The 21,538-nt window shown below is 40.0% G+C and overlaps 2 protein-coding genes across 7 annotated transcripts in view; one reads left to right on the top strand and one right to left on the bottom strand.

Annotated features, from left to right (window-relative positions):
• The first annotated feature begins 366 nt into the window (after positions 1–366).
• LOC149753584 (uncharacterized) lies at positions 367–16,957 on the top strand. Its single transcript, XM_089930315.1, has 3 exons — positions 367–707; positions 1,137–1,740; positions 16,871–16,957. The coding sequence occupies exons 1-3, from the start codon at positions 367–369 to the stop codon at positions 16,955–16,957; spliced, it is 1,032 nt and encodes a 343-aa protein (XP_089786441.1).
• The window catches only part of LOC103722323 (ARM repeat superfamily protein), a 26,512-nt gene continuing 21,638 nt past the window's right edge, over positions 16,665–21,538 (bottom strand). For 4 of the 6 annotated variants that reach the window (XM_026810476.4, XM_026810477.4, XM_088719402.2 and 1 more), the window contains 4 exons: positions 21,054–21,211; positions 20,120–20,236; positions 19,359–19,469; positions 16,994–17,453 (listed from right to left, as the gene is read on the bottom strand). In XM_026810476.4, coding sequence (XP_026666277.4) covers positions 17,229–17,453; positions 19,359–19,469; positions 20,120–20,236; positions 21,054–21,211 — 611 coding nt within the window. In that variant the 3' untranslated portion in view covers positions 16,994–17,228. Of the gene's footprint in view, positions 17,454–19,358; positions 19,470–20,119; positions 20,237–21,053; positions 21,212–21,538 lie in introns of all 6 variants that reach the window. The other 2 variants (XM_008812837.6, XM_088719401.2) reach the window with 1 other exon arrangement.

The following is a 21,538-nucleotide window of genomic DNA, read 5'->3' as shown; positions in this document are numbered from 1 at the left end:
AGGGACTGCTCATCACTCGAGCTCAGTATCAGACACAGATTGGAGGGATGGCAGATGCATACTCTTTCCATGATGGGGAGGATCACATTGGTTCGGTCAGTCCTTTCTTCGATCCCCATCTATTTATTGTCCAGTTCCTTTATTCCAGTGTCTCTTGTGAGGACTCTTGAGCAGACCTTTAGGAACTTTATCTGGAGGAGGAGTAGGGCCAGAGGAGGTATCCATTTGGTGGCATGGGAGGTGGTGTGTCAGCCAATCAGGTTCGGCGGGCTGGGGGTGCAGTCTCTGATGGCTAGGCGGGAGGCGCTAGCGGCTCGACATGCGGCGAGATTTGTGTTAGAGCCGGATAGTATGTGGTCCTCGTTGATGAGGGCCAAATATGGAGCTTTGATACCTGGGGTGCGTGGTGGCCGCTCCCATTCTCCGGTGTGGAGGGAGATGTATGCTAGAGCAGCGCTGGTGCTACCGGAGTTGAGATGGGCCATTGGAGATGGGCGGTCGATCGACGTTTTGGAGGATAGGTGGGTGACTGAGCAGCCGATCATCCGACTTCCGACCATGGTGGACTCGGCGAGGATTGTTGGATTCAGGGTCAGTGATCTGATGGACCCAGAGGGGGGCCGCTGGAGGGAGGGTCTGATTCGGGAGGTGTTTGGGGAGCAGTTGGTCATGGATATTCCGATTCCCAGGCAGGAGGTGCCGGACAAGTTAGTCTGGTGGCCGACGGGCCGAGCGCAGGTGCGAGCTCGGGATCTCCATACCTTGATCAGTAGGGCACCAGATCGGTGGATTGAGGGTAGATGGATTTGGCGGTTGCGATGTCATCCGCAGGTGGCACTCTTCTTCTGGAAGGTGGCATGGGGATGTCTACCGACCAGGAGCATGCTAGCTAGACGGGGCATGTTGATCTCTTATTGTTGTGAGCTGTGTTTGGGGATTGAGGAGACCATTGACCATGTTTTATTGCAGTGTCCCAGGGCTAGGGAGGTATGGAGTAGGTCCCCTGTTCCGTTACCCCTTTCGGTGGAGACAGCTCAGGACCTGATGCACGTATTGAGAGCCTCTATGCGGAGCCCGTGTTTTGTTCAGGCCGGCATCATGCTGGCACACATGACTTATCATATCTGGTTGGACAGGAATGCTCGCCTATTTGAGGGGAGGAGGTGGTCCTCGAGGATGGTGGTGGATCGAGTTGTGCTACATGCAGGGGAGATCGACGCGGCCTCTGCTTCTTTCACCTCTGGGATGGCCAGGGACATCTGGGGTACTCTTTCCGCTGTTATAGCGCCCAGGTTCGCCCTTGTTTCTTGGGTACCCCCACCCCCTGATCATCTCAAGTTGAATTTTGATGGTAGTCGGTCGGTGGATGGTGTCTCTGGAGGTGTGGGATTTGTGATCAGAGACTGTGGGGGTGGACTGATAGCCGCTGGGGGTCGTAGCATTTCAGGACCTACCGTTGTCGGGGCAGAGCTGCGTGCTGCTTGGGAGAGCTTATCCTTTGCGAGGAGGGTTCTCGGTGCTGCTTGGGTGCTTCTCGAGGGAGACTCTTCGGTGGTGATCGACTGGATTCTGGGGGTGGATAGGTACGGTGATGGCCATCCACTCATCCTTGAGACTAGAAGACTGGCTCAGGAGATGGGTGACTTTCATGCTATACATGTGTATCGGGAGGCGAACAGAGCAGCTCATTGGGTCGCCTCCTATGTTGCCCGGCACTCGGGAGGGTTTCTTTGGACATCAGTAGCTGATAGTCCCACTCCGTTGTTCTCTTTACTCTCTTTTGATATGGCTGGATGTACTCGAGTTAGAGTTATATGAAATGCCGTTTTCACCAAAAAAAAAAAAATGCAGACTTAAGTTATATGCCATAGAATAAAAAATTATAATGGTGTTGACAATAGAGTACTACTAATAGAAAATATTTATTGAAAGATAGCAGTATTTATACTATAATATAGTAATTTTTTAACTATATAAAATAAGAAATATTACGAGCAATTTTTTATAAAAAAACGTTTTAGTTTAGTGTAGGAAGAGGCGTGGGAATGCCTTCCATTATTACGAAGTGGAAGAGGCCTCTTATCAATGCCTTATTGATAGGGCAGCTAGGATTTCTTTTCCGAAGGACCCTATTCTAATGCACTACGTTCAATAAACGTAATCGACTTCCTTTCGTTAAAAAAAAAACTGTCTTTGTTTTCGTTAATTAATATTATCTTTTACGCGGCTGAGGGAGGCCCACCACCAAACCTCATTCCGTATCGGCTCGGGTTTTGTTTACCAAATCAAATTATGGGAAAACTAAGCACATAAATTTGTTGCCAGTTGGGCATAAGATATTTTGGTGACTCTAGTCCGGCTTTTTAGTTTTTCATTCTTGTTGCGCTTGTCTTGATGACAAATCTTCAAGATAGCAATTAATTGCCAAGGATGTACGGAAATTTTGCATGAAGTTGTACTAATTTATAAGGATGATATTAAAAAAAATGAAAATGAGCATATAGCATGCATGAAATACGATCATAAACAAATACGTGGTAAATGGCCGATTCTAACATACTAATTCTTTGGGAATCAGGCCAGAAAATATTACTTGTTTTATTTTGCATAATTCAATCTCGAAAGTGAATGAAGTTTTTGAGGAGGAATGATGCTGCTGTCAGTAGCTCCTGTCTTATTGGATTACTTCACCAACATGTAGCCAAAACACGGCAAGTTGGCAAGTGACGGCGGCACTGGGAACTAAACAAATGCTCGACGCATCCCATTACCGCAAAAAGTGTTTCATTAGGCAGTGAGTTGACTGAATTTCAAATTCCTCTTATAGTAAAGAATTTCTTCTTTTTTTTTTTTTGACATCGGCGACTCACATTTACAACATAAATGGATGCGGCCTATAAAGTTAGAAAAAAAAAAGAAACATAAAAAAAGGGGACCGAAAGGTGACGGCATCTCATTTTTAAAAAAGTCTGAATATATTAAAAATTTCCTGCCATAGGAATTCGAATAATCAACGGCATCAATGGAATAAATAATTTGTTTAAATATCTTTTCGAAAGTGTTCTCATACGACAAGGTTCAGTATCATTACGTTCGCCCTACTTCAGCAAGCCTTTAATACATGTAAAATCTGCGGGTTAGCTGTGAACTTGCCCTACTTACATTTCAAGATGAAAATAGTTTGTTTCCTTCACAACTTTTCTCAAGATAATTGAAGCCAAATATACAGATAATTTCATATATATATATATATATATATATATATATATATATATATATATATATATATGCAAATAAGAGTAAAAACAATAATTTTTTCATCGTCATATCTTATCCCTTCATATGAGACAAGAAATTTTGTCCGAACAGGAGCAGCCTATTTGCTTAGGCGGCCAATCCAGCCTATCATAAGGTTCTTTTTGTATAATTAAGGAGTTTCAATTTATTCCACGCATCATCCTCGATCGAACCTAGCTTGTCTAGATGCCGAAATGAAACAGTCTCAACATGCTTACCTAATTTGTTTGGCATAAAGGTAAAAAATCCACATAGAGTGGGTTACCCACCTCCGTTGTGAGCAGCATTTATGAACTGGATAGGTGAAGATGAACTTGGAAGGATGTATAAAATGTTTGAAAGCTCATCTAGGTGAGGTCTTGTGTACTTCAAATATTTCATGGCTCTGATACATCACTAGCCGAAATGTACGCATGCGTTTGTATTGAGTGAGAGGGCCGTTCAATCCCCTTTGCCAACTTGCACTTGTTTATCTAAATGGCATTTGACGGGGGCAGGCATTAGGTTCTTATTGTAAAAACAATAAGAGATAAGTTCGTTGGAGTGTTAATTAAGAAATGCGCATACTTGAAAGGTAAATTCACTAGGCTGCATGTGTGAGCATGGTGGTGGCAGGCTAACGTGGGACTGAAGTGTCGAATTAATTTGGCTGAATCATATCAATTACTTGGAAGAGCCAGGTTTGGCTGCAGTCTCTTTTCTCATCTGTCAACCTTCCAGAGCCACAAAGTAACAAAAAAAAAAAAAAGAAGATAAATACTATAGTATATCAACATTTACAAAAAGAAAAAAAAAACAAGGGGCTTACGCCGATATCTGGTATGGAGTGCGACGATTCACGCCAGGCACAGAAACTATATGCGATCGTGGAAATTTACGATTTAATATATGATGAATGAGAAGTAGCTGGAGACTTTCGGCACGTTAGCGTGAGCATCGAGCATGAGCAGAGAGCACGACCTTAATATTTTATTTGACAAGCAGAAAGAACCTGTGCTTTTTATTCATTTCTTTTGTCCTAATATTAAATGGTTTATGTCGGCGATGTCATGATGCGCCAATCTCTTAGTTGCAGCACATTAAATTATGCTCCTGACTAGAAGAAGCTTATCACGATAATATGATCACTTAAGAAAGTACATGAGGCTATCGGCAAGTGGAATAAAAAATTTTCAGCAGATTGTCGAACTCTCACAAGGGTCACAGCTTTGCGACATGCTCCGTCGGTAGTTCGTTCTAATGGACCCACGGTGGTGTGGGACAAGCACGCAGTCGGTCCTGATGGAACACGTCGACCTAATCGTCCACCAACTTGGACAAACGATGGATCGGGGCTCTAGTCTTTTCTCCTTCTATCTGTTGGGTTAGAAATCTAATTATGGTCTCATTTAGGGGTATACGGTAATAGTGAAATTGTAGATTTATATCGTTTCTCCTTCGATAGGGCTGCCACTGAGCTGCCGGCCCAATGATTTTGACCCGATGAGAAACCAGGCCCGGGCTCCACTTTTCTAGGCCCCACTGGACCCCATAAACTGGAAGCCTGAAAGTGCACGAGCCAGCCCTAGGTTAAATATAAAATGAAGTCCCCCGGTTGAGCCTAAGCTCATTTCCATAAGAAAATCCACAACCGTGTCGGTTAGGCCCGATATCATCGGGCCCTCAGGGCTGGGCCTCTGCTATATACCCAGGCCATATCCATGCCCGGGCCCAAAACTGCCGATTGAAAGTTTTTTTTTTTTAAAAAAAAAAATAAATACAAGCAGCTTTGGCACATCTATTCCACGATTTTGAGTTTTTTTTTTTGGGTCAAACAGATGATTCATATAGATATAGTATGAATACATCCAATAAAGCCATAAAACAAGTAGTCCCGGAGCGCCCTAGGCAGCTCTTTTTTTCCAACCCGTAGGGCATCCCCGGAGTGACTGGCCACATACGAGGCCACCCAGTCTGCAGCCCCGTTAACTTCTTTGAACACGTGCTTGGATTGTCACATCGCTACAGGTCATAGCCTGGATGTCCCGAAGCAAGGGGTGGCACCCTCCTGCACCACCGATGCCACCCTGAATCTAGCCAATCATTGTAACTAAATCGCCCTCAAGTATAACTGCACTGGCCGTAACACGCGCCGAGCATGGCCTAGGCCGGCCCATGCAACCCTCAGCTCGGCCCTTGGAACTGAGATATCAAAGATCTGGCAGCCATCACCCTAGAGTCCGGATCTCTAATGACGAATTCAACACTTTCCCTCCTGCCGCCATCTAGCACGCATCCATCGAAGTTGATCTTGAAAAAACTCAGAGGTGGAGGCTCTCAAATAAAAAACACCATATGAGGCACTACACGAGCAAAAGAAGAGCCCCACGTGCTCTGAGCTGTCAAAGTTCCAAATGACAGGTCTGCATGAGTAATCTCTGCTGCCTGTATCTGTGTATATTTCGCAACGAACCTCGGTGAAGGGCTGCTCTCGCCAACTGTTCAAGCATTTCTGCCCAGCCAAATCTGATACGCAGTGTAGGTCACCGTAATGGCCTCCTACCGCGTCTGTGGGGCACCAGGACATCGACAAATTGCCTGCAGCAAGGAACCCAGGTGGCACTATGTATCCTCTTGGCTCACTCACATCGAAGCAAAACGTGATCCACATACTCATCCACTTAGTAGTTAAGGCACTGGCGTTGGATGCCCAGTCCCTCTTACTCAGCACCAATTTCATCGACAACCGACCTCAGGCCAAAAAAAGCTTAGCAAGAAGTTGCATAAGTGCTTGTAGAAAATATTATGTCCTTTTTAAGTTCTCGCTCGAAGTGATTTCTGAAAATTCAATATAAAGGATTTGGTGACTCACTGTTGACGTATTATTTAACTTCACTACCCTTCCTTGTTTGAGTTGAACACGAGAATATGTGATGTGTTTTGGTTAACAAGTCTAAGAAAAATCAACCTATTTTTATTATTATTATTATTTATTTATGGGGGGAGGGGGCGGGGTTGAGGAGGTGGCTGGCGAAACTTTCACTACCTTTCAGTGAAAGTGAAATTATACGCACATTATTTATTTTCATTGGAATAGAACAAATCATATCATATTATTTGATGGATTATGGCTACATTTCATAATCAAATAACTATATTATTGATAGTACAGCATGCGGCTTCAAATTAGCTCTATTATTGATAATAGGAACTCTTGGCATGGGAAACTTCCATTAATATTTAGACTCTCCACCTCGATGTATCCTTTTTTGTTATGTGTTTTTTCCTGATGAAGTCTAAATATTGGATGATGATGGTACACAGCATCTACACTTTTTGTTGGACAGCTTTATCTTAGGTTTTGTCAAATAAATTCTATGATTGTGAACATTGCTTTTTCTATAAAGGAGGATGAGGAGGATGAGGAGCCCATACTAACACACACCGAGGTTTATTTTAGTTAGGGTTTTTTGCAAGAATACCCTTCTAAATATCAGATTTTGCATTAATACCCTTCCAAAATTGCTATTTGCATGTATGCCCTCGTAAAATTTTGTTATTGTACAAATATCCCTATATAACGGTTGTTCTAACGGTGTTAAAAAAAATCATATTTATATTAATTAAAAATAAAAATAAAATTTGAAATGACGTTATTACCTTTTCAGTATTTTTTTTTGATCATGCTTGTCGAACGAGTCGATCAGAACCATTCCGGTAGGAGGTTAATTAGATTAGATTTATTTCATTCCTATTTTTCACTATGAACCTATATTGAAACTCTATTTTTTTTGGTTCCTAACCGCATATCAGATACTTTATTTGAAGGTAAGAAAGACAAAATATCACTCATTTTTGATTGATTGTTGAAACATAATATGGCTGTATATTATTTTTTTTCTTTTATTTTGTTAGAATAGGTTTGGTTGATAAGCACTCTCTCTTACAGTTTAAATCGTGTATATTTATTTATTCAATGTACAAGTTCTTAAATGGAGCAACAACTATTCAAATTAAAGGTAAAATTTGGAGGATATTATAAGAAGGTTAAGAATTCTACAAGACATAAGTACTACTTTGGAAGACAAAAGAGCTGGTTAGTTGATGTTGACTGCTATAAAGGATTATAAAGGCTATTACATTAATTAATGTATCTAAATTTTTTTCATCTACTACGATTTTTTTTTTGCGTATATACCCTTCTAAATATAGAAAATTGTATGAATATCCTTGTAAAATTACTATTTGCTTGTATACTCTTATATAAATTTCTATTTGCACGCCTACCCATTAAGGGTATTTTAGTCATTTTAATTTAAGACCGTTAATTTTATAACGGTGTTAGATGGCACGGGTATATATGTAAAAATAAGAATAAAAAAGGGTAGAATAGCAAAACAAATATTTTACGAGGGTATACATAAAAATATCAATTTTGGAAGGGTATTCACGCAAAATCTGATATTTAGAAGGGTATCCATGCAAAAAACTCTTTTAGTTATTTTAATGTGATCGGAACTTTGATTCAAAATAAGCCTCTAATATGGTGATGGTCGATCTCCTGCCGTCATTCTTCCCTACAATCAGGGGCGGCCCAAGCCTTAGGCGACCTAGGCGGTCGCCCAAGGCCCCGACTCGAGAGAAGGCCCCCGCGCGACGGCGCGACTCCTACTCTGCTAGTCCTAGGCTCCTAGCCTCCCAGCTCCCGCTTCTAGCTACAGTGTCCGTAGAGCAGAGGTAAGGCCACAGGAGCCAACGGCTACCTCGACAAGATGCGGGTGAGGGTGAGTCGCCGCGACGCCATCCCGTGAGGCCGTGACTCCCGTCCCAATCCCATCGGCCATCGCCCATCATTCCTCTCTTTAAAATCCTAATCGTGCTCCACTCCTCCTCCACTTCTCAATCCTTATCCTCTTCTGTTCTGTTCCGTGACTGCCTGGGTCGTCTCCTCCGCGGCTCCGCGCCTCCGCCAGTCCGCCTCCCCGCTTCCCCAGGCCTCGGCATCCCGCGACGGTCCCCGCCTCCCCGGCATCCGGGCGGTCCCGCGACCTCCTCGCCTCCCTTCCGGGCCCCCAGCTCCCGTGACCCCGTCGGCCCGTCCGGCTCAATCCAGCGAGCCGGCGAGGTCGTCTCCTCCGCCTGAGCGCCTCCCCGTCCCCCGCCTTCCCGGCATCTCGGCGACCCTGCGAGGCTACGCCCTTCTCGTCTCCCTCCCGGGCCCCTGGCCCCGGCTCCCGCCTCCCGTGAGGCCGTGACCAGTGAGGCAGTGACCTCCACCTCCTCGCCAGTCGCCTCCCTCCTCGGCCCCGGCTCCCGTGACCCAGTCAGGCCATCACTCCCGTGACCTCCTCCGCTCCTCGCCCCCGACCCCAGCTCCCGTGAGGCCGTGACCTCGTCACCTCTCTCCCCGACCCCAGCTCCCGTGACCTCGTCACCTCCCTCCCCGACCCCAGCTCCCGTGACCTCGGCGGGCCCGGCCGTCCCCTCTTATTTGCGGTCAACTATGTCACAAGAAAGATTAAATGGATTAGCTATATTATCGATTGAAAATAGTATTTTAATGAATCTTGAGTACAAAAATTTGATTAGCAATTTTGCATCTCAAAAAGCTAGACGGATTATTTTTAAATAAATTTTTAATACATTTTACACTAATTAAAAATTTATTATTATTATTATTATTTTAAAAAAGGTCTCATTTAGTGAGTTCGCCCTAGGCCCCCAAATGCATTGGGCTGCCCCTGCCTACAATAAGGAGGCGGGGGTGGGGGGCGGACCTTTGGCCGGGCAAGCTGGTGGTGCTCTCTCCCCAACCATCACGCCAGACGGCTACAGGATTTTGCCTCTAAGACATATGCCGACGGCCCATTATTCGATTTTGTTGAGCCCATAGGCCCACTGGCAGCTACTCCAAAGGGGATACCGAGTCACATTGGCCGATGGTGCCGGCTCCTTGGGACCGATCTCCCATTGAATCAGCCCACTCGCAGCTGCTCCAAAGGGGGTATCGAGGCACATTGGCTGATGGTGCAGGCTCCCTGGGGAAGCACCAAACTGGATCGGCCTTCGGGTTCTCCATTCTTCCCTTTCTCCACCGATCTCCCATTGAATCATCATTTGAGAGGCCAATTTGGGCCTATCCCTCACCGATTGGGTCAAACGGTGGCTCGCCGCCCATGACATTGCGGCGCGACTCCGTCGCTCGTGATCGGGAGGAAGAAGAAAGAGTATGCAGGTTCGGATTTCGACCCATAAACCTAGATCCGCATACATCATGCTGGGTATCCATTAAGAAGTTTAGACCTGAACCAATAATTCCTGACCCACTAACCCATTAAGGCTGAAGCAAATTATATTGAACCAGTTTATTTTGGGTTTATTTATTGTGGTTCACTTTTTAATTGACTTGATTGGGTTGATTAAGTTAATTTGGGACTGAATTATGGTTTAACTTGTGCATGTGCACATAATACTTGATTAATTCTATCTGATTGGAAAAAATAGACATATTATTGGTTTAATTTGGCTTCGGTTCGCATGAACCAAATCTGGCTTGGGTTCACTTGAATGGGAAAGCACTGATCTGTAAGGAAATAAAGAATATAGGGACCAAGGAATGATTTTAAGGGATCTATTTGTATTTGTTTATAATTAAGGACGATAGGGACCTATATGTAACAGGATGCTTAATTACATTTGTTTTGCACATTATATGCTTAATTTATGTGCTGCTTAATTTGTTTATGTGCAAATAAAGTGTTGTAGGCCTGATTTTATATTCTTGATGATCAACTATTTGTATATTCATGCCGTGTTTTGTATATAAAGTTGATTGATATTATTTATAAAGAACGAAAAGCTCTGAGTTTGATTGTTTAGTATGATCACCAAAGTGACCTTGAGCATGAAAAATCAGACATTTTCTATAATGTATAATTATAGATAAATAGAATTAATCCAATAAAGTTTTAATAATGTGATAATTGCGTCTAAGCTATTGAAATGTTGTGTCGCTCCAAAAGGAGCATCTTCATGTTCAATGCTTAGATGGGTGAGATGGTAGGAGTATGCATTAGATCAAGTGGCACTTTCATACCAAAAAATATGGTATTTGCTTGTACCCGATGTGCATGTTTTGCTTGGTTCACCAATGATGATGATATATCACTAATTGGATATAGCTACTAGCATATTATGGCACTCGCCGAAAGGTGGGACATGATGATGTATCTAGTTGCCGGCCAAAGTTAAATATAAAGAAATTAATTTACTTTGTTTAAGTTTGATTGTTATTTAGCCACATTATTTGATGATAATGTGTGCATATATTATTTGCAGCATTAATTCCCACAATTATTGATAGATACATTGGAAAAATTTCTTTTCTTAATGGATCAAATTTCTTAAAATGGAAAGAAAGAATGAGCTCATATTTGGATATACTAACTTTGATGTTCCAAGTGGATGAACCTTTACTACTTATAGGTAAAAGTATACCATAAAGTAGAGCTTTTTTAAGAAATAGAAATGTCCGAATCACTTTAATTTGTTCCTAATGAAATCCAACGTATATTAGGAGATCCATCCCTTCATGAATGCATTACTCATTTAAACATGTGCATCACCTATTTGAAATATTTGCACAAAAGATTAAGCATGTTTAGATTGCCCATTTCAAGTGTGTGCATCACTTCCAACAACTGTTAGTATAATTGGTTGGCACCTCTCCATTGAAGTATGCCTTTCAGGAGGTTTAACATTCAAATCTTAGATATTACTAAAAAAATAATGTATACATCATATTCTTATGTATAAGCTATTTAAAGGTGCATATATCAAAGATTTGAAGAAGGTTCATTAACTATTATCAAATGAGTGCATCATCTTTTTAAAATGTGTGCATCAACTATTCAATACATATTTCTAACTTTGTGTTATCATCCAATAAGTTCATTATCTCTTTAAAATGTTTTCGTCAACTATGTAAATGTATGTACCAACAATTGAGCATGCATGAGTCATCCATTTCAAATATGTGCATCATATTTTTTTAAACATATGCATCAATTGTCTATGATATGTATTTCCAAATCTTTAATGACCTATATTGTGTGCATCAGCTGTTGTCAGTTGTTATTATTCAATGAGTCCATTACTTGTTTAAAATGTGCATACTGATAATTAAGCATGTATAGATCATCTATTTCAAATATATGCGTCAAAAGTTTATAGTATGCACTTCATCTTGTTAGAACATATAAGTCGTTTATAATATGTACTTGTAAAATTTTAATATCTTATAATGTGTGCGTAAGCTCTTATCGCCCAATGCGTGTATCACTTGTTTAAAATATATTCATCAATGATTTAAAATCTCTGCATCAATAATTAGCATGTGTGCATCTTTCATTTCAAATATATGCATTAAAAGTTTATAATATGTGCTTATTCATTCTAAACCACAAGCATTATATCTCACTACTTAACTAATTTGAAATGTTTGCATCAACTATGATCTAATATATGCATTTTCTTTTTAAAACATATACATTAGCAATCTCTACTACTATGATTAATGATTGTGGAAGTGGTGGAGATCATCAATAGTGATGGACCACGGTAGATATTGTTGGTCATGGTGGGTGATGATAGTGATTGTTACTTATGGTGGATATCATTGGCAATGATTGATTATCGTCGGTCTGGGGTTGCAAGTAGTGGTGGGGATCATCAACGGTGATGGAAGATGATGGACATGGGCTATGAAAAAGGTCATTTATAATTGCTTGGATAGTATATTTCTTTCTCCAAGAAATTGAATATCTTTAAAAAATATTTCAATTCATATATGTGTATGGACCATTTATAACATATTTATTACTTTGTTAAAATATATACATCATATTTGATGGCAATCATCCACTAGCCACTATCAATGTTGTTGGTGGTGGTGGAGATGTTAGTAGTAGTGTGTACTAGTGAATATCATCAATAGTGAGCAATGGTAGAGATTATTAGCAATGGTGGGTGACATGGAGATATCGTTGATGGTAGACAATGATAGAGATCATTAGTGGTAGGTAATTTTAGAGATCATAGACAATAATAGGTAGTAATATAGATTATCGTAGATGGTGGATGATGGTAAAGATTATTGGTAGTGGTAGTGGTAGAGATTGTCAACAATAATGAGAGGTGGTTTTGGTGGTAGTGATGGAAATTGCTGGTAGTGGTTGTTGGAGATGAATATCAATTGTGATAGTGGGCGACGATGGAGATCTTTAATAATGGTAGACAATGATAGAGATTGGAAGCAGTGGCGAGTAGTGGTGGCGGCATTGATGATGATGAGAGGGAAGAGAGTTCTCTTTCTCTCTCTCTCTCTCTCTCTCTCTCTCTCTCTCTCTCTCTCTCTCTTATGGTAACTTATTTTCTCCATATTTTATATCATATACGCCATATTCTTTAATCCCAATCTCTCTCTATTCTAAGGGTAAAGTAGGCTAACAAAGTGAGAGGTATTCGGTTCAGAAAAAATGGAAATTGTTGTTTCAACAAATACACAAAAATAAAACTTGACAATGCTATTAAAAGTAAAGAAAAGATGCTGTTTTTAATAAATATCCTATTTTTTATAAGAGAAGAGAAGAATAAAGAGCATGCACGGAGCTGCTGCTTCTCTCAATCAAAATATAAAACAAACAGCTGAAGGGAAGACTTGATGATATCTTCCTTCTGCAGGGGTAATATTATTTCTACTGATTAAAAGTGACTGTTTTTCCCTCCTTTTAAGCCGACTAAGACTGTTAATAAATGGACAACAGACAGGGACTGTTGGAGGAAAAAAAAAAGAGGGAGGGAGAGAATGATGTTTCTGTAACGCCTGTGGAGGTGTTCATAATTTTCTCTCTCTATTTTTGAACCAGCCACGCCTTGCAATTTAGTTCATTCATCTTTCCACTATTCCCGTATGATTATTGAGCATAGAACTATTAAAACTTTATTCGTACAGTTTCATAGCCTATTATAATCTTGGATTACGTCGGACACCCTTTAATGTAAACTCTCTATGCTAATCATTTTGAAAATAATGAATTGATAGTAATAATAATTTGTAACATAATTATTTTAAATCCTTTCAAGTTGCTGCCCGGACTCTAAAATTTATATGTTTAGTCATGTCCTTAGGGTTGAAAGTGGGTCAGATTATATCTAACTGTATCCAATTCGGATCGATTCGGATATATTTTTCTTTTCATAGGATTCGAATATGGTTCGGTGTTAATCAGTTCTAAAATCTCTTAGATACGGATACGGATGCAGATAATTTATTTTTTCCAAATTTGAATTCCGAGTATAACAAAGGTAAATGAAAATAAGAAGTTTAAGTTAAGTTAAATCAAAAAACCAATTAAGTGATTAACCAAACGTCAATTAAAAATAACTCATATATCAGATAATCGTCACTTAAGATAGTAATCCGAATACGGAATGCCTGATTCAAATAAAATCTTTCGAATTGCCCCGCACGCTTGAAAGGCTCAAACCTCTTGTTCGTTAGTTTCATCCCTCTTTTCTCTTTGTTATCTTCAAGCAACTAGGGTTTCAAAGATTGCATTCATTTTCTAATTTCCATCCGGTGATTACAAACCGGTGATAGTCGTGAGATGCCTTGGAGGCACCATAGATCTTGTCTACTTTGGTGTTGAGCAACTTTTAGCGGTATATCCTTTATAAAATTATTAGTTTTTATTATTGATAAATACTTATCAATATTATATTTTTTAATTAAATCTTTTTTTATGATCATGTCTTTATTATTTGTTTTCATCAATAAATGTTGCTCAAATTTGATTAATATCCAAAAAAATCTGATTTATATCCATATTCAGATAAAAAAATATAAATATATTTAATATCCGATTCGTATCCGTATCCGTTTAAAACAAATATGTATATTAATTTTGATATCCGTTTAATATCCATATTTGTATTCGTTAAAAAATATGGATACAGATATAGATATATCAATATCCGATTCGTTTTTAGCCCTACTTTATTCTAATATAAATACTCTATTGCAGTAATTTCGATATTGGATAACCTGACTCTTGCTCGTATCCAAACTCAGTAAACTACCATACTTTCTATCAAGGATATAGTTCAGGATATCATGACTGATATACAGATTTGGTTGCAAATTTGTTGATCTTTGAAGTGCAGTAAAATATCCTTCCCTTCAGATCAAAGAATTACTTGCAATCTCGTGAATCTAGTTCATACCTCATGCCTAACAACACTTATCAGTAACTTGCGAAAACAGAAGGTACATGGGAGGATTTATGAGTTTTGGGACCCTACAAGGGATAAGAAAGACTGGATATCCTTGGAATCCTTGAAGGCCTTGAAATAAAACTCCTAAACACCTTCATCCCTAAACTGCTGTTGGAATTGTTCGGTCGGTGGTTACTTCGTCGTGGGATAATATTGCTAGTGGCTTGTCCACCGCCAGATACCTTCTGGACCGGGCTTACACTCCGATGGTGCATTCCCCATCAATTGGACTGATCCAATTTGGATCTCTTTTTGAGCTTCGGTTGGGCCTGGCCTACATCGTGCTAGAAGCTAGCTTACAAACTTCTCTTGCAAAATACTTTTTCAGAACCCTTGTAGAAGCACTTCTCATACAATTTTACCAGACACTTACTTTTTGAAAAATATTTTTTGCTTAAAATCGTAAAAGTACACACACTAAGATTCATTGTAGACCGTCAAATTCATATCTCTAATATATAGATTTGTTATTCTTACTGATGGGGGGCGAAATAGATCGTCCAGCCCATAACAAAAGGGCCACCCAATTTCGGCCCAATAAACACTAACGCTGATCGGACGTATCCTTGGTCTGGCCCAGAATCAGCCCAACATCGGACTCCGTCAAAAGCTCTTCCGACCCCAGATATCTGCTGACGTGCTCCGGCCAAGCTCGGGGCGCCTCCCTTATTTGCCGACGCACCCCGACCAAGCTCGGGGCCCTTCCCTTATTCGCCGACGCGCCCCGACCAAGCTCGGGGCGCCCTCTCCAATTATAAGCCTCGGCCTCTGAGCTTGGAGCGCTTCGCCAGACGTACTTCGACACCCGTCAAGCCAACCTCGCCAAAAGCATGATGCGACCTCTCAACGAGTTCGGACTTACCGACGGCCGCACCCATGTGAGTGCCCATGCCTTCCTACGTGGCCGTACATTGCGACACCACCATGACGTATTACTCTGGCCATACTTTGCCAACGTCTTTCCGTTTCCAAGAACAGACTCCACCGTGCGCCACAATCAAACCCTGGCTGCGCGCCACCCCCACTCATGATGGGGCGAGCCATACCTTGCCACGGCTGTCAACGCCTTATCGTTCCTAAGAACAGACTCCACCGCGCGCCACTCCCACTCATGATGGGAACGAGCCATACCTCCGCCACCTGGGCACCCCAAACCAAGACTATAAATAAAAACCAACAAGTAACACCTAAGGGGATTTTTGGGCTGGATTTACCAAACTCCACACTAATTTAATCGTCGGAGAGCCCTCACCGGAAACACCGATGAGGCTTTGTGCAGATAAACCATCGGTCGAAGGAGGTGGCTCTCCTCGTCTTCCTCCGCACTTCGGCAGCTCCCCCGACTCCTCCGGCATGGTCACCCTCGGGCCAGATTTGAACCACAACACTTACCGAAAAACTATTTATATGCATTATCTCTAATATTTAGAGCTCTAATATTTAAAGATAAGATAAAAGCATCTTTTTAGCCAAATAATAGTATCCTAGAACAATGAAATCATGAGTCCACTGGCTACCACAATCCCTTTTAATTATCCTCCAAGATTATTTTCACAAAAAAATTCCAAATATATGGTGTGCAAGCAGACCACATTGCCAGATAATGTATCCCGCTGTCCAAATAGATCCTTTAGAAAATAACAAGTTGTATGGTATGACATCTGGCTATAGAACTCCTGTGCAACCAAAATGTGAGGACTTTGTTTGGTCGCCAAGTAATTGAAAGGAAAAAAAGTTATGTTAAATCTTTTTTCCCAAATTTTGGTAACCAAAGAAAATTCAAAATAAGAACTTCTGGGGGAGAATCATTTCCCCCCGGGAAGATAGAGATTTTTGAAAAAAAAATTCCCACAGACGCTTAAGAATCATCTTAGCCCACCCACCCTCCCGCGCCGCGCGCTTTTTTTCCGCAAAACGCTCCAACTATTGGCTTCTTTTTTTCAACATTATTTTCGTTCTTGGCAACCACTTCTAGTTGATTAAGGGGAAACGAGGAATTGCTCTATTATCAATACAAACCTGTTTCAAAATGCTCCAACTCAGACATGCAATCATGGAAACCAATCCCATTAACCATCAGCATACCATGTAAAGAACTAAAGAAGAGCAAAAAGAACATCGTTCAACAAGAGGTAGCATCTTACCTCATAATTTACTTACAAAATCAATGACCTTTATGTTGAAATCAATTGCACACTTATTTTCAAGAATACAATGTGTCTTGACTTTCTGGAAATCTTCATCATTCTTTAACTCTCAGACTCCTTGGCCGATTGGAAATGATATTGCCACTTTTGGGACCAGCGCCCTGGCTGTGCAGAGCATAGCAGATTATATACAAGTATGAAACTGCTATACAAGTATGAAACTGCAAACTCATATAGTCGCACTCAAATTACACCAAATGACTTGCCTTTGCCACAAAAGGGGCCACAACAAAATTGGGAAAGTCGAATCACTGTATACAATTTGATTACAAAAAGCCTAATAGAAACCAGTGGCTGAATTCCAAAACCAAGCTGTAAAGTTGGCCTCCAATGTACAATTCACGTTACATTTGTCAGCAGCTGAAGAGTTTCGGCAAATTTGAAAGAATGCAAGGTAATTGTGGTGGTGCATCATGTGGGATTTTGAACATTGCGATGGGTGTCGGCAAAATCTCTGATGATACGCTTAAGCATCCGTCCTCCTTTCCCTTGCATGTGCACATGGTCACTTCTATTGGCATCAGAGGTCTTGCTCTCAAGGTAATCTGAGGCTGCACTAGCAAGGGCCTCCAGCCACAGCGGTACTATAGTTTCCGCTTCACCTTGCTTTAGATACTCTGACGGCAAAGATTGAACCTGATATCATCCAAGAATTAATCATCAACATGAAGAAACTTCTAGCCAAAGTATATATGCATGAATATAACATTACAACCTAAACAGCACAAACAGTACATCCAACACATGTTGATCATTGGTATGCATGCTATGTGTGTGTTAACATCGAAAAACACTCAAGTTTGTGCTGCCGCTCTCATCTTGATAACATCCCCCTCATATATTGGTGCCATTGTTACCCCAAAATCTGATACCGCATGTCCTCAAGAGTGCTCACTGAAGGAGCAAAATTGATCCTCAAGCAGATCCTCGCCCAACTAAAAAATGTCCTCATTGATGATAGTCTTTCAATAAAGAAATATTAGGCTTTGCAGCCGGATTTTTATTCACTCACTGCCCGAGATGAAGATAGTTGAGAAGCCTAATACATCATATCTTTGATCAAAATCTTTATTCAGCATTTTTCATGATATTGCAAAATTATATGCCCATACTGCCAATCTGATGCACAACACCTACATTACCAGACTGACGACAAATACTGGCAGAGCCCTATCAGCTTTTGCACCCATTTAATACAACTTGTAGCAGCATTTTACAATCTACTTATGCCATGCGCAACAAGCAATAGGAATATAAGATGTTCACAGGCATCAATATCACAGTAGAAGGTGCAACATTCTCACAGAAGAAAGAAAAGGTGCATTGCATTCAAGTAAACTAAAGTGCAGTTCATTCAAGTAATCAAATAGAAAGAGGAAATGATTATTTTGAATGTTTAATCTTTTTTTTCAAAAAAAAAAAAAGGTCTGTGAAAAAGAAAAATTGAACTAAAAATGAAACCAGATCATGCTGCCTTTTTAAAAAAAAACAATTAAATTGGGCTGATTTCATATGTATGTATATATGTAGAAAGAGGAAATGATTATTTTGAATGTTTACTCTTTTTTAAAAATATTTCTCTCTCTGAAAAAGAAAATTTGAATTAAAAAGGAAACAAGATCATGCTAATTTTTAAAAGTTAAACAATAAATTGGGCTGATTTCACATGATTATTTTGAATGCTTACTCCTTTCTGAAAATATTAAAAATGAATCTAGATCATGCTAGTTTTTAAAAGTTAAACAATATGTATGTATATATTCAAATAGAAAGAGGAAATTATTACTTTGAATGTTTACTCTTTTTTGAAATATTGGTCTCTATGAAAAAGAAAAATAAATTGGGTTGATTTCATATGTATGTATGTGTGCATGCATGTATGTACCGAGGAGATCTTCAATGCTTATAAGGCCAAGGATCCTAGAAAAATAATTTTTGGCTAGTATTTTTGAGCCCGGTCCTAGGTCACTACAAATGATATTGGACCTAGCACATGGCACGTGTAACTAGGAGGTTATAGCACAGGCCCTTTGGGGCTCACCATGGATCAATGATTATAGTTAATAAAATTTCGACCCTTAGACTGGAGAGGATGCTTGAGCTCAAATGATGATTTATATCAGGATATGCACGGGCATGTATTTAGTCCTATATTGGTTGTGCTCCAGGGCAATCTTGGATACTTGCAAAGGACCGAGGATCCTAAAATTATAACTTCTGGTTAGTCAATTTCGATAAGGTCCTGGTTTGCTGCCATTGGAAGTGGCAATAGTGCTTCCGTGTTTTGGATTGCTATTTTGTAATGATGGCTTTCCCTTATATTGTATTATGGGCACTAAATAAAAGACCGCTGCACTCAAATGCCTACATGTCAAGGCCAATACAGACCACTGGGAATATGATGACCACTATATGCTGCAGTAAAACACTGAAAATGTTTTGACCAGAGCACCACGGTATGAGGTACAGCAGTATGCCCCAACATCTACTCATGGTTTGCTAATATGTGACAATACAACATAGAACATATTGCCTTCATACCTCAGTGTGGGATGGTATGTACTGTGGTACAGTCAGTTTTTCAATCCTTGATTTGAATACAGAGTCCTTTGTGAAGACATTTACAACTTTATCATATATGCTTATATAAACCTGTCCACGCATGGAGACAGATGAGTTACAGTGGCTGGTCAGTTAATAGACTACATGATTCTATAAATCTGTGACATCAATGAACTCCTGTTTTGAATGATATTGAGCCCGAACATTCTAAGGGGTTTTCTTCCTTTAAATCAACAAACTTCATTGTAAAAAATGCACGTCTTTTTTGCATTTGCGACACCGCTATTCTGACCAATATTTCCACAGAAGAGGCTGAGGGCCTATTTGGACGATTAGGTTGAACATCCTATTTGATTCATGGATTAGACCAGCATAACCAACAAAATGATAGGATTACTAGGCCTATATTCATAAGTACCCAGAAATAGTTTTGGAGCGGGCCAGCCCAAATCTCATAGGAGAAAAAAAAATTGCTGAGGACTTAATATAGGCGTAGCCCAGCCTATAATCCCATGATTTTGCAGGTTGTACTAACCCAATCTATGAATCCAATAAGATTTTCAGCTCAATCATCCAAACAGGCCCTGAAGAGCCCATAAAACCTGTAAGGAGTAGGTAAGTCAGACATGCATGCAGTTCACATATGTGCATCACGCAGACACAGATGCATGCACGCGCGCGCGCACAGAGAGAGAGAGAGAGAGAGAGAGAGAGAGAGAGAGAGAGAGAGAGAGAGAGACCGTCGATCGCAGCCATCCACAAAGAGAATCCCAACAAAGAACTGCTTTCCAGGTTGTTCTTTCACATAAACTGCACAATGCTGCTAATTGCTGTAAGATTGTTGCAGACTTGTGCACCTGTTAAGAAATTCATTAGCTATAAACCGATTAGTTGAATTCATATAATTATAATGTATGTCCAAGCAATATCCAAATATAACTGATTTACTGAGCCATTTCTTTCATTTCAAATATGCTAAAGATATCACAAATCACTCATTTACTGCTTCTGTTTGCATCAACAATGTGAAGAATTTTGTCTTCATAAATTGAGAAGAAATATTTTGACTCTCTATATGCAAACTTAATGAAAAAAATAATATATTAAGAGAAACATCATTCTTATATCACAGCAAGAACCAATGCTCATAAAACTGCCATTATCTGCTTTTGATTTTTCAAGATGACATGATTAAGCATCTGAAGGCCATAAATGGGACAGAAGACAGATAAAAAGTAACATAAACCTCTCCTTTACTTTCTTATACTTGAGTAACTCAAAGAAAATCATTTATAGAGCTAAGCCCTTCAAGAAATTTGTGACAGTGGGGACTAGAACTGTGATTTCTAGTTTTCAAAGTTGAGGCCAGAAAATGAAGGAACAATAATCCAAACTCATGATACCAGCTTAATACTAATAAAACTGCCAATTTCAAACTTTGAACTATGGTGACAACATTATCTAGCAAGTGCAGGCCATAAATGGGACCACAGAAAAGCTATGGGAAAAACATGTTAGTTCTAATTTATTCTCAAGCACATTGATACTACATTTAGTTGATAACTTTCAAAGAACATCCACGTTTATCTGGCTATAAAAGTTGTCACAATAACTAAAAATTCTGTAAAAGTGCTTGTGCCTCTTTCTGTTGGAGATTGAAAGGTGCATATTTACCCTTGACATTGCTGATACACCAAGGAGGGCATATACCACATTAGATATGAGTCCTTCACCGCTGCGTGACAAAACATGAATTACCACTGCACTTAATGAGCCTTCTGTAATACAAGCCAAGGACTCCAACACAGAGATCAGGCTGACCTCTAGAAAACCTGTAGAGAAATAATACTTTTAAGAAGCTTTGTCATGTTAAATAAACAGAAGTAATTTAAATATTTATGTTCAATTTATGAATACATATGAGCATTCAAAAGTTCATTCAAGTTCATCAAACAAAATTGTCAAATTGAGAAACCAAACAGTTGTTCAGCTTATGACAGATGATAAGGGCAAATCAACTGCAGAGGATAGCATATATCGACCATTTTCCCTTTAAATAAAGTAAAATGTCAACCCTATACCTAGCAACGAAAGATTATGTCATAATTACATTTCATCAACTAGCAGCATAAACATTCATAATTATGCAACTATAGCCT

Source organism: Phoenix dactylifera, chromosome 4 (assembly GCF_051530095.1).
Source record: "Phoenix dactylifera cultivar Ajwa chromosome 4, Ajwa_hap1_PhDact_Kaust_v1.1, whole genome shotgun sequence".
In the NCBI taxonomy this organism is placed as follows: Eukaryota; Viridiplantae; Streptophyta; class Magnoliopsida; order Arecales; family Arecaceae; genus Phoenix; species Phoenix dactylifera.
This window is presented reverse-complemented; position numbering and strand designations above follow the sequence as displayed.

Excerpts from the sequence above, each read along its gene's own strand:
- LOC149753584 (XM_089930315.1), top strand. The coding sequence starts at position 367 with ATGAGGGCCAAATATGGAGCTTTGATACCTGGGGTGCGTGGTGGCCGC. Across the intron at positions 708-1,136 it reads AGGCAGGAGGTGCCGGACAA|GAATGCTCGCCTATTTGAGG; the intron begins GTTAGTCTGGTG and ends CTGGTTGGACAG. Across the intron at positions 1,741-16,870 it reads GAGGGTTTCTTTGGACATCA|ACTCCTTGGCCGATTGGAAA; the intron begins GTAGCTGATAGT and ends TTTAACTCTCAG.